The sequence below is a fragment of the Passer montanus genome, unplaced genomic scaffold (assembly GCF_014805655.1).
Source record: "Passer montanus isolate IOZ18808 unplaced genomic scaffold, ASM1480565v1 scaffold67, whole genome shotgun sequence".
Lineage (NCBI taxonomy): Eukaryota > Metazoa > Chordata > Aves > Passeriformes > Passeridae > Passer > Passer montanus.
This window is the reverse complement of record NW_024371815.1, coordinates 635,357-648,958: the sequence shown is the minus strand read 5'-3', so window position 1 is coordinate 648,958 and position 13,602 is coordinate 635,357. Positions and strand designations below refer to the sequence as shown.

The 13,602-nt window shown below is 41.4% G+C and overlaps 1 protein-coding gene across 1 annotated transcript; it reads left to right on the top strand.

Moving 5' to 3' along the window:
- The first annotated feature begins 16 nt into the window (after nucleotides 1–16).
- DRD5 (dopamine receptor D5) lies at nucleotides 17–2,087 on the top strand. Its single transcript, XM_039728871.1, has one exon. The coding sequence runs from the start codon at nucleotides 17–19 to the stop codon at nucleotides 1,472–1,474; it is 1,458 nt and encodes a 485-aa protein (XP_039584805.1). The 3' UTR covers nucleotides 1,475–2,087.
- Nucleotides 2,088–13,602: the final 11,515 nt, after the last annotated feature.

Sequence of the window (13,602 nt, the reverse complement as noted above, 5' to 3'; positions counted from 1 at the left end):
CTTAGAGCCGCCAGCGATGCTGCGGGGTGGCCGGAGCCCACTGCCCCCGGCGACGGGGCCCCCCGACGAGGCGCGGGGCCCGGCGGGCGCCCCCGGCGCAGCGCAGGTGGTGGCGGGCAGCCTGCTGGCGCTGCTCATCCTCTGGACTCTCTTCGGGAACGTGCTCGTGTGTGCGGCCATCGTCCGCTACCGGCACCTGCGGAGCAAGGTTACCAACATCTTCATCGTGTCCCTGGCTGTCTCGGACCTGCTGGTGGCCCTGCTGGTCATGCCCTGGAAGGCGGTGGCAGAGGTAGCTGGGTACTGGCCCTTTGGGGCTTTCTGCAACGTCTGGGTGGCCTTTGATATCATGTGCTCCACGGCCTCCATTCTCAACCTGTGTGTGATCAGTGTGGACAGGTACTGGGCTATCTCCAGCCCTTTCCGCTACGAGAGGAAGATGACCCAGCGGCTGGCTCTGGTGATGATCAGCGTGGCATGGGCGCTGTCTGTGCTCATCTCATTCATCCCTGTCCAGCTCAACTGGCACAAAGGTGGGGATGTTGTTGATGCTGCTGATATCGGAGATGGATTTGGCTCTGCCTGGGCAGCAGCAGGTGCTGTCACCACCTGGGCAGAAGATATGAGTACCACATGGGTGGCATTAGCGGCAGTGAGACCCTCTGATGGGACCTCTGGCAACAATGATACCCTCACTGGACCATCGGAGAGCTGTGACTCCAGCCTCAACAGGACTTATGCTATTTCCTCCTCCCTGATCAGTTTTTATATCCCGGTGGCTATCATGATAGTTACCTACACCCGAATCTACCGCATTGCCCAGGTGCAGATTCGTCGTATCTCTTCCTTGGAGAGGGCAGCCGAGCATGCACAGAGCTGCCGGAGCAGCCACATTGACTGCCACCATCACACAAGCCTCAAGTCCTCCATCAGGAAAGAAACCAAGGTGTTAAAGACGCTCTCTGTCATCATGGGTGTCTTTGTGTGTTGCTGGTTGCCGTTCTTCATCCTGAACTGCATGGTTCCCTTCTGCGAGAGCCCACCCAGCGACCCCCACGCTGGCCTGCCCTGCGTCAGTGAGACCACCTTTAATATCTTTGTCTGGTTTGGTTGGGCTAACTCTTCTCTTAACCCCATCATCTATGCCTTCAATGCTGACTTTAGAAAGGTTTTCTCCAACCTCCTGGGATGTGGTCAGTTTTGCTCTGGTACTGCAGTGGAGACTGTTAATATAAGCAATGAGCTTATCTCTTACAACCAGGACACCCTTTACCATAAGGAGATAGTGACTGCTTATGTTAACATGATCCCAAATGTGGTTGACTGTGAGGAAAATCGCGAGGACCCTTTTGATAGGATGTCCCAGATCTCCCCTGACCATGAGGTTGCCACTGACTCTGCTTGTGAGCTGGACTGTGAGGGGGAGATTTCACTAGGCAAGATAACACCTTTCACTCCAAATGGTTTACATTAAATTGTGTCCCAGTCTGGTCAGTTCTTCTTGGAATATAAAAGAAAATATCAGCACTGAGTGGAAACACCTGCTTGATGATGTGCTGCAGTTTGGTCAGTCAGTTTATGCTAATTCACTTCTGTGGGTAGTACTTTGCAGGGTGTAGACACTGTCATACAGGGCCTGGTGGCACAAACTTAAATCAGCACTTCCTCAGGCTGGGGGCAGACCAGGCAGTCCTGTTGATTAGCTGTGATGAGGTATTGTGGTATAATTGCAGTCAGTTCATGTTTATAATGTGTTTGCAAATGAAAGGTGCCATTGTCACTGCTAAGTATTATGACTTCTAAAATCAGGGACAGATGTGGCTGGCATAGACATTAAATTAAAAAAAAATTTCCAGGCTGTTGGTTTGTTCAGACCTTGTGTTTATTTTTCTCCATTTTTTTGTTTGTTTAGTTTTGATTATTTTTCTTTTTTAAGATAGAGATAGTGAGGTGGTGATTTGGATGATTATTTAAATGCGTGTTTCTGCCAAAACAGTTTATGTGAAATCCTTGTTCTCCTAGGCGGCATTGTTGCCTATGATATCCTCTGTTCCTGGATGAATAAATAAAAGTTATATTGATCAAGGGTTTATTATCTTTCATTTGTCACCTTGAAAGGTTTACAACAAGTATTCCAGCTAACATTTCTATATGAACAGTTAGAATGTCGGACAGCTTAACCCTATTATTTTAAAAGCAAATAGTCTGTATAGAAAATACAGGTTTTGAGTAAAAGCAAGGCTCATAGGAATTCTTGACATAGATGAACTTGTTTCTATGGCTCTTACAGCTAGATTTATATCTGTTTTTCTTTAATATTATGATGCTATCCCTTTCTGCAGCCAAGAATATCAAGTATACTTATGGATAAGCTATTAAAACTTTCCATTTAGTTCTGTACTTGAATTTTTTGAAAAATGCTATTGATGTAAAGAGTTTGGTGATAGAATTAGAAGCTGAGTGTGTCTAAAAACAATAATTGTGTTTGAAAATGGTATTAATAATCATAATTTCCCAGTGCAGACACTAGAGAACTCATTCACACTGAGAGAAGAAAAGAATTCTGATAATGTATTATTTTAATTACTTATTAACTGGAATTTAAAGGTGCTGTAAGTACAACTATACTAAACATTTTAAAGCAATCTTTCAAACTGAAAAGACTATTTTTGACTCTGTTTCTATTGAATCCTTTACATCTAATGGAATATTAGAAACAGTTGTAATCCTTCAGCTCAGAAATCAAAAGTGATGCTATTTCCAAAACAAGTGCTCAAAGGTAGTTAAAGCAATACCAATATTTATTTCAAGTTTTGGCTCACAAAGTGAACAACACTTGGATTAATTTACCCTTTAGAAATACCTGTGTCATGAGCTGAGCAGATTTAAATGGAATGAGATTTAGGTGTAGATTCTGCAGCCCTCCCTCCTAATGGCCCTGACCTGGGGCCTCCCCATCCTGCTGGGATCTGAAGGCCCCTGTAAGCTGTATGGAGGAAAAGTGAGATCTGCATGGTTCAGGGAAATCATTTAACCAGACCCTGGAACTTTTGAATGTAATGGGCTTAGTATTGAGCCTGCTTGGAAGTTAAACCCTTAATACTGGTTTGGGGGTTATCTTCTACCTCCTGGGGAAATGGGGTGGGAGAAGCGCAGGAGGAATGTGATTGAAATCTCTTTGTGGTGGCTCTGCTGCAATCTGGTCTGCAAGAAATGTTTTATGTATTTAGTCTTTGATATTAATTAGTTGTGTCATCTTGGATTACCTTTTCAATTGCTTGTCACAGAAGACTGACATCTACCTGAGCATTTTTTTTGCTGTTGATATGAAGTCTCAGTGTGATATCCCTTTACAGCTGTCCTTAGGGAAGGGTCTTGTGACTGTGACTTAGGGAAGCTTGAAAAACAAATCTCATGCCCATAACGAGGTTTAACCTACTAATGGCTTGATGTCTTTTTGGTACCTAATGCTAAAGCAATCATATGTTGTTAGAGTTAACCATAGTTTTAGCCCTGCTGGTTAGATAAACTTGCCCAGAATAAAATAATTTTCTCAAATGAAAATGAAGGAAACTGCTTCTGATGGTGAAGAAATGAATTATCCCAACCTGAGTTTAGATTTTTTTGCATTTTCTAGTTACTACTCAAATGCTGAGGCTAGTACAGCATTTTAAGCTGGATTTGTGCAAAAAACGGTGATATCAGATGCAGGAGGTGCAGGAACCTGGTGCTAATTCCAGTTCCCAGGGCAATGCCTGTATTTTATCCCATTTTTCTGCATTAAATCAGAAGCAGCCTGGGGAAATGGGAAATCTGGATCTCTCTCTGAGCACCTGCATGCCAGCAGGCTGTGCAGCCTGGTGCTGCGTGGTTCCCCTGCTCCAGCAGCAGAACAGAGGGTGTCCCCCCACCTGCCCATGTGTCCTTTCTGCTTCCCAGTGATCCCTGAGCAGGGGTGTGACAGCTGCCTTGGATCCAGCTCACTGCAGGTGTGGCTCAGGGGTACATGAATACAAGATGTTCCTGCATCACCCTGATCAGAGCTCTCCTCGTCGAGGCTTTACCTGCCTGGGTTTCTGGAACAAGAGAGTGGGCTGGCTCTGGGATGCAAGAAGACATCTCCATCAGTGGGTTTATGTAACAGCTTTGTGCAGAATATTAGAAACAATCTTCATCTTAGATCTGAAGGAAGGCGTTTTTTAGCCAGACCCTAGATTTTCTGAGCATGGTTAGGGCAGTACAGAAAACTGGCCAAATTGCCACTTTCCATTAGTAATTTTCAGTTCATGACTTCATTTGGTAAATGATTTCTGGTGGTGGTTCTATGATGTAATCACTTATCTTGAAATATGTGTCTGTCAGGGGGCTTCGTCTTTCAAAGCCTAGGAGCATCAGAAAGGGAACATTTCTGCTTCAAAAGACAGAAGGTACTTTTTTTTTGCTGGAAGCAGAGCTTGACCTTATGGATCTTAAAGAAAACATTTTCTTAACTCATAGGGGCAATTTGTTGCATTTTAATATGTCTTAGTTACTTACCACTGACAAAGCAAGAGTATTCAGAATTAGTAAGATAAACTTTTAAAAGAAATGTGTATCTTGCCTTGAACTATAAAAAGGGGCAGCCCCTTTTAATGAAAACATCCCCAAAAGGATTGTTCTGACTTGTTTCCCTCGGATGAAACTGCTGCCCTACTTTTTAATGGTTTCCCTCTTAAGGACTAATGCATCTGCCTATACAAGGAGTGGAGTTCACTGGAAGTGCAAGTGGGTTTTTACAATCCTCATACCCTTGTGGTGTCTCTCTGGATCTCGTCTATGCCAATGGTTCTGTACTTCTCTACTTTTTTTTTTCTTTTTGGTACCTAAATTATTTGAATTCATGATACAGTTTGACTTTAAGTTAATCTAGTCCTCAGTGGTGGCTGAACTCAATGTCTCAGATAATTTTTTTTTTTGTTTGTTTTGTATTGCTTTTGGAAATCTTACCTTGCAATTTGTTTAACTTTTAAATTACCTCTTAGCCAGCTGGATCTGTTAGTGCTGGATAGCACCATACCTAAGGAGGGTCAGTGTATTTGTAGTCTTTGTGTATCTTTGTGTGTAATTGCAGATGTAATTAAATTGATTACAAATGTAATTAAAATTACATTTTAAGTCTTCTATGGAAGAACAGAACATGGGAAGGTATCTTAATTTTTAAGAAGCTGGGACATGGAGAACATGAAAGTACTGTGTTTTATGTAAAATGCTGCAAACACCATATAAACTCTTTCACTCTTCAAACCCTCGAGAGCTTTTAACAGCTCTGGCTTTAACAAAGGATGTTGGGCTGTATAGTGGCTTTTGTTTTTTGGTTTTTTTCCACAAACTAAAGAAATGTAGAGACCTTTCTGAGAGGTGAACACAAATAAAACACTTTCCAAAGGGAGGAAAAATACTTCAGTAATTTTTGGTAAGTCTGGTATTTTATTGCTTTGCTTTCATTGTGGTTTTTTTTTACTTTTGCCAACTACATCTGATGTGTGTCTGCAGGGAGGCTCCCTACCGAGAGTTCCTGCATTTTTGTAACATGTAACAAAAAGGGTTTTAAAATTAGGAAGCCTTCTTGTAGCAATGACACTGAGCACAATCTTACACCATTTAGGAGTCAATCATGTATAAACTCAGCATCCAAGATTGACAGGACTGGAGGCAGTGTTCAGAACATGCATGAGACTGGAGGTTTGAGAGGTCACAAGTTCCTCAGCTGTTTCTATGTACCAAAATTGCCACTCTTAACAAGGAGGCCATTTTTTCACTGTCACACAGAAGGCAGGGTACACACCTATGTCTGTGTTAATAATTATGCAGAGATATTTCTTTCCTTTGGGGCCATCTTCACTACTGTTTAATTGAATTCATAAGATCTTTAAAAATATGCAGTGCCTATTTAATTCAGCAGAAGACCTCAGGGGTAGATGTGTGCTTAGGTCATGGAGCAATGAAATTATTTCTCCTTGCTTCTTGTGAGTATTGCCACTGGGATTCTCTGACAGTGGTTGAAGCCATCTTAAAATCGGCGCACTGAACAAAACATTTCACCTGCTTCAATGCAGAAATATATTTTTTACTCAGATGTATTTGTTTGTTTTCTAACTTTGGAAGCCTTTTCAAATTTCTCAGAAGCTTCATGAAGTCTGCACAGAGAATCTCCACTTTGATCATAGATCAGCAACAGCAATTGCATTTTGAGTCTTGTTAACTATATAGACAGGATTTTACCCTCCAAGATTATTTTTTTTTTTTAAGATAAGGGTATACTTCTGGTTTAGAAACAATGATGTGCACAAAACAAACAATAAATGAGGATATTTCTGTTAATGGGACATCAAAGATATGTCACTTCAGCCTTTTGTTTATTGTTGTAGTGGTATCATTGCAGTTTATGGTAGTGAACATTAATAGCATTAGGTGTGTCAAGAATGGAAATAGAAATAATATCATCTGAAGCAGATGATGGATGGTTTTTTTTCAGAGAACCTGCTGTCTCTCCCAGGATAGTTTAGTTTAATGGAAAATTTACAAGATTATTTTATATTGTTATATGTTGAAATCCATTCTTAGTTGTAAATGGAGATAACAGTCAATAATATTTATAGTAGGCACTTATTTAAGGAGGATAAATATTTTTATGGACTTAATCTTTATATCATAGCCACCACAGCCACATTTATGAGATTTATAAAATACTATGCAGCAATCATAAAAAATTAAAAATTCCAGCCTGCGAAAAATTTTTTTTCCTGTGAATTATTCCCTGCAGTTAACATCAAATACTTGTTTGTATTGAGAACTGTGCCTTCATTGCTACCAGAAGCTGGAAAGCTCTAACCTTCTACTATTAATCTACTGATTCATGGTAGGAGGGAGGTCTGAAAACAAGGAAAGAAATGGCAAAATGGGTTCTGTTTCCATGAAATCAGTGTGGTGTCAGCCAGCTGGTGCAGGGGACTGCAGGGAGCATTCCTGACACACAAGAACCTCACCCTCCACCACAAGAGCCTTGCTCCTAAGATGGGAGCTCCAAACCTGCATGCGATGCATAGGAAATCTGAATTATTTTTTTTTAAACAACAGATGTTTTGAGGTTGTTAAAGAAAAGAGAGACCGCATTTTCTTTTCTGAGGTTATGCTCTGAATGAAGTGGTTTCAAGTGAGATCTGCTTAGCGTGGTCTCTCCGGCGCAGCTGGTGCTGGGCTGTGGCTTGGGCGGATGTGGCTGTGAGAGCTGCTCGGGGCTCTGCTGTCTGAGCTGCACGTAGGTCATGGTTTAGGGACCCAACACTGAGCTGAAGAAATCCAATCCCAAATTCATTTCGTTTTTCCAGAGCCCCTGGTAGTCGCACAGCAGAGATGAGCCTTGAGCTTGGTTGCTTCTGAGGAATTGAAGGAGTCTGGTCTGCAGCTCACCTGATGCAGTTTTGAAAATGTCCCATTAATCAAATATTAACCAGGAAGTTCAGCATACTTGCTTTTACCCTCTGACCTCATTTTTCCAATTGGGAAGGTTTTCAGTAAGATTCAAAATCTAAGTTTCTAGCCTTTGGCCTTGACCTTTTGCTTTCTCTGTTGACTTGATATAATTAGTCTTCTTCGGTGAGCAGAAGCTCCTGGCGTGGAGCTTGCTGCTCAGGTACCTTATTGTCACCAGATCTGGAAATACCTCAAGCTACACTTAAATTACATTATTTCTCTGCCCCCAGGGGATCTTATAGGTCTTGTTGTTGTTGTTAGTTGTGTTTTTTTTCCAAACAACATCTCCTTTCTCAACACAAGATTATTCACCAAAACCATAATTTAGAGGACAAAAGTAAATGGATTTTTTAAAAGCTCTTGGGGATTTTACTTGAGAATACAAAGTGAGAATGGATCAGTATGAGACACAGAGGTAATGGAGTTTTTTTCTACAAAAGGTTTAATTTTTTGGCTTTTCTGGAAATAAAGGCTGAATATTTTCATTGTGAAGAGTATATGGATTCTATTTTTATATACTTACATATATGTTATTTTACATATATTTAAAAAAACAATTCAATCATATTTATAGGGTAATTAAATATATTTTTCTGTCTATAAAAGTAAAATCTACAAATTCACCCAAACGAAGCAAGTCAGATCTTAAAGTTTTATTATCTTTCATTACAAGAATAAAATCCCAATGCAAATTTCTTTCAACTAATTTATATTCAAAGCAGTTCTATAAAGATTTGCTAATCAATCTTTATCTATAAGCATTCTGAGACAGAAAGAAAAGAAGAAGATTAAAAGTACCTCGAGATCTCTCAACAATGGATATTAAACAAAGCTTTTGTCTTCCTGGATCAGTAAAACAAAGATGCAAACTTCTTCACAGCGTGCAAAGAATTTCTGCTTCATCAGAAGATAAAATGTTTTGCATAATCTCCAAACATTCAACTGAGGTAAGACAGTGTCTGAATGTTAAATGTCTTCTTAGGTAGAAACATCTTCTGTATTAAACAATTACTTTGATAAGTCATATAATGTCATTCTCTTAAAAAATAGTATTTGCAGATAGGGTTTCATAGGTGAAATGAGACATAAAAGTGCAAATTCCAGGACCAGCTCAGCAGCACTGGGAAAAGTGGCAGGATTGAAATTCCTGGCAATAGCAGAGCTCTTGTCTGAGCATGGGAAAGAAAATAGTTGGGTAGAAGGGAAGGAGAGAATTTAAGAAGGAACTAGAGAAATCAGCTGAGTCCATAAATCCACAAGTTTGGTGGTGGCTGAACAAAGCAAGGGAGCAGGAGGAAGTGAATGGTGCCCAGTGGCTGAGGCAGGGGTGATAACAGAGGTCAGTAGGTTTGGAGCAAGCAGGTGAAAGGGGACTGGAAGGGGTCAGGATGGGGCCAGGGCAGGGACTGTTCCTAAGGGCTTGTGGGACTCAGGGAGGCCATGCAGAGATGGGTGAGATTTACATGGGGAAGCCAACAGAGAGGGGCTGAGAGTCCTGCCCACTTCCCAGGATCCACAGACTCCTGCTCTGTGCAATCCCCTCCTGCCACTTCTGAATAACTTCAGCATTTTATCATTAAACACATGCAACTCAAGTGTCTGTCTACTGTGTGCAGCAGATGAAGAGCTGTCACACTTATTCCGTTGTGGTACAGCTTGGAAAATAACTTCCACAACAACACTCCACATTATCCTGCAAGGAGTGCTTCTCAGGGAGGGGAGAGCAGAGAGGGTTTGCTGGTTTTGCTGTACAGTGGTAGGGCATTTTAGGGGTTTCTTCTGCTGGATTGCTGGAAGAAAGTCTGTCTTCCAGAAACTTTCTGAGGGTGCCTAATTGAAATCTCAGGTAGAATGGCCCTCAGTATATCAATGCTATGTTTTCTTTAACAGTGCAATTAAGGTGCATGAGGAACATAGTCAAAATGTGGTGCCATGTATTAAATGCATATATTCATTATGAAAAGCTGACTGTGGTGACTTGTAACATGATGATACAGAGGTGACTCTTAGTGACTCAAGCCTAAATCTGCCAACATGTAAGTACGAGAGATGTGGGGGCTCTACTTTCTGCTAAATGAAAGTGTTAGCAATATCTTTTTCAAATATAGAGGTACCAAGTTCTACTATTTTTGCCTGTTGAATAAAGATGGTTTTGTACAGTGATAGGATAGCTGGAATGGGCCTAGGACAGAAAGCTTAACTTCATACATACATATTTATATATCCCGTAGCATCTAATAGAAAATTTTAGTATATAAGGTAGCAATGCTTGTGCTGTTATACATCTTTGCAGAATGTGTCTTCTTCTTCTTCTTTTTTTTTTTTTAATCTTTTAGTAGCTTCTTTCAGGATATCCAGGTGATGGTAACAACCTGCAGAGATCTGCAGAGCAAACTCCAAAAAGTAAATGTTTTGCTTATGTACTGTTTGAAAGAGAGGTGATGATACCTCTGCTTGAATATGTTCCCATGCCAGCACAAAGACCTGTGCCTCAAATCTGCATTCCTCCTGGATCTGTGCACACCACAGTAGTGCCCCAGGTTTCAGAAGAGGAGACAGTGCCCTTGCTCACCCTTCTGCTCAGCAGCTCTCCTTGGAGGATGCAGAAGCTCAGTCTGTTTTCAGCAGAATCTCTTAACCACCAGAGTGTGGTACACATTGCAAATAACTCTCCTTACTGGATGTGTCTCAGTCAAGCTAAATGTCAGGTTCTGAGTGTGCTCAGTAAATCAAGTGGGAGCAGTGCAGGAACACCTGGTCTGCAGGTGCCAGAGCTGGTGGGAAGCTGTCTCAGCAGAAATGAAGACCAGTGGGATGTATGTGATGGCACAGCTTAAGGCGTATGGGGGCAACATTGCCTTAAAAATCACCCTGGTGTGGAAGCAAGGTTTGTTCAAGACTGTTGTCCTGCCCTTAGGCACCTAAATTCCATGTAAATGAAAATGTAAGGACTTTAATGTCTTCTAGGTTATGGATGTATTTACCCAAATATACCTGTGGATGTTGCAGATGAATCTGGATCCCAACTAGTCAAGATTTTAAATGCAGCATAAATGTGTATGTACAAAGTGGATGACTTTGTAAATTCAGACTGAGCAGGATCATTCCTTTTCACTTGTGAGTATCACCTGGTTCAGCATCTGCTTTAAATTCTCTCACAGTAAGCTGAAGCAAACCACTGCCTCCCACATACTGCTGCACTGATTCATGTGCAGGGGTTATTAAAACACCCTGGAGCAGGATTTTGCAGCACTAGGATGCAAAGGATGCAGCAAAGGATGTAAAATGAGGACCATTCTATGTGATGTGCTCCCCAACTTCAGCTGGCCAAAGAACAGCTTGTGTTACATCAGTACTTCTTTGCACAGCACTCAGACTGCCTTGGGGAACTTAAGAGATGCCTTTAACTTCACATTTCTGGGCTGAGAGGTTTATTTTGTGACTCAAAGAGGCACAGCTGACTTCCAGTTGCTTTTTTGAAAGATAGTATGCTTCAGTGCCTTGTGTATAAAAGCAAATGGAATGAACACAGCAATGGCAGCAATACAAACTTTATAACTTTAATCTACTAGGACAGATCATTCAGTGGTGAAGCTGATTTAAAAGGGGTGGCTGCCATTCTAAATTTGTTTCTCCTCTTCCTTTCCCTTTCCCTTTCCATCTCCCTCTCCTTCTCCCTCTCCCTCTCCTCTCTTTCCAAGCATATTAGCTGGAGCACTAGAGACAGTTTTTTGGTGCAGAAAGAAATGGTTTTTTTCTACTTCATCAGATATGATAAACTGTTCTGAAAGTGTTAAATAATCTCCTTAGGTGCTGCTAATTAGTAGCTGGAAGAAACATACCTTCCAGATCTTTTCTCCAGCCAAGATCTTATCTTTCTTCTCTTTGTGGTCCCTTCTTCTTTCCAGGATGACTTCTTTTTGGGAACTCTACTTTTCTGTACCACCTCTGCTTTCCAGAACCCCAAGCACCTCAGAAGCACATTGCATGGTCAGCCAATTGGTGACTGGTTTACACTTCTTTATTTCTGGAGGATTCAGGATGTGGCACTTCAGGTTTTATCAAAATTTATCTGTCTGCATTGGTTTCTGCAGCAGACTTCTGCTTGAGAGTCAAAAATTTGGATTCAGATACTGGTTCTCCATATCAGTTTTTTGCAGCCTATTGATGCTCAAATTGAATTTTCTTCTTTCACCTTCAACAGCTAAAAAGGATTCTCTCCTAGGAATCATCCTTCACAAATTCTTTTTCCTTGTGAAGAAACTCCAAATTCAGAGGAGACTGAATTCTGCATGTCTCATTCTGTGTTGAAGTCAGCAGCTTCCAGGTCATATGAGAACACCTCTTTGTGCATTCTTTCTGGTTGGCAAGCAGTGACGATCTCGGGCCAGACTGGAACTGGGTTTCTGGTTTACCTGCAGACCTGTGACTGAAGTGAGGATGGAACCTTCGAGGTCCATCAGGGTTGTTCTGTCCAGTATTGGAGCCAGACTTTAAAAATCTGTTCTCCTTTGAGAAAAGAGGAGCACACTTTCTCAGCCCTTGGAGGTCTCATGTGTTGCTTGTGTCAGGTTACGAAGTTCTGCTGCTCTCATCTATTCAGTGAAGTGACTCTGACTCTGTTGGAGGTGGTGGGACCTGCACCCCCAGCCTGCACTGAGAACTCAAATTGTAGCCATCAGGGCTCTGAACAGTGGAAATGTCTTCTCATGTGCCCCCTTTTTGCCTCCTCTACAGGATGAGCAGTGTAGTATGGCCAGTCGCTGTCCTTGTAAATTAGAATATACATACAAAAAAAGATAATACAGGAAAGGATGAAATACAAACCAAAGTGAATAGCTACACAAAGACTTGACAATTTGTGGTCCCAGCACTCCATGCAAGACTGGCTTTCCATGAGCTGGCTACACCTGTGTATTTCCTTCCTTCAAGGACAGGCTTGGGGCCAGCTCATACTCAGACTAACTTTGGCAGCAATTCTCTCTCCAGCTCTCCTCTCCCAGTGGGCAGAGCTCAGAGGGTCCTGGTGTAAATAATGTCTTTTGCAAGCTTAGCCCAGCTATGGTTCCCACCTGTTCAAAGCCCCAGCCCAGATCTCAAGTCCTTAATATAAATAGTTGTCTAGTATTCCCATCCCATAACTTTCACTTATTTTTGATTTTCCAAAACTGAGATTTAAATGGAAATTTTACCCTCTTAACTACTGTGCTGTGCAGCCTATGTTGTGCACACCACTGTCTTAATTTCCTCCCCACTGGTAAACCTCTGAATTTGATTAGAAGGAAGGATGAGATGTCCAGGCTGACAAACCTACGCTTAAAAATTTAAAGGGAAAAAAAAGCCCAATAAAAAAGTATCGTAGGCTTAGCAAGCAGTAATTGGATTCCTTTCTGGCTTCATTTCAGCCTCAGCTGCTTCCTCCCACTCCCACCTCTTAGCCAATAATTCATACAACAACACAAAATATCTAAGAAGGTGGATTATACAAAATATCTTTGTATTTAGCCTCTGGTTGAAATCCAGACATGGTTAGTGATTACAGGATCAGTGAAGTCCATTGAGTGACCTATATAAGATAAATCATTGTACTCACACAGCATGAAGTTCTTCCTATAGGGAGAAGTGGAGAAAAGCACCAAAAAGTGACTTAAATGTCACTTGTCAAACTTTTAATAAGCCCTAACGTGGGAGTGGTGAAGTGTTAGTTTTAACTTCTTCCAGAGTTAAGTAAGTTTATGTCCTGTCTGCCAGTCTGGTATTGAAGGCATTTAAAAATGAGCCAATAATTCTTTCCTGGACTAGGGAGGGAAGTTGCTGATGTATTCAGGAAGATCTTGCACTGAAATCCCAGACAAAAGGAACTGTTACATTTGGTAAATTGTGTGGATGGTTTGTCTAAGACTTTCAGATATTGTAACTCAAAATGAAGACATTTCCTTTTCTATAGCTGCTCCTTGTTAAATTCTGCTTAAGGTGCTGGTGTCTGAGGCATGAAGTTTTATACTCCATCCATGGTTTTTGTTGTCACTGAGTATTATAAATCCCCAAAAAGCTCTGAGATGTTCTGTCTAACCAATACAATACCAGTCA

Coding starts and splice junctions, on each gene's coding strand:
- DRD5 (XM_039728871.1), top strand. CDS start 17: ATGCTGCGGGGTGGCCGGAGCCCACTGCCCCCGGCGACGGGGCCCCCC.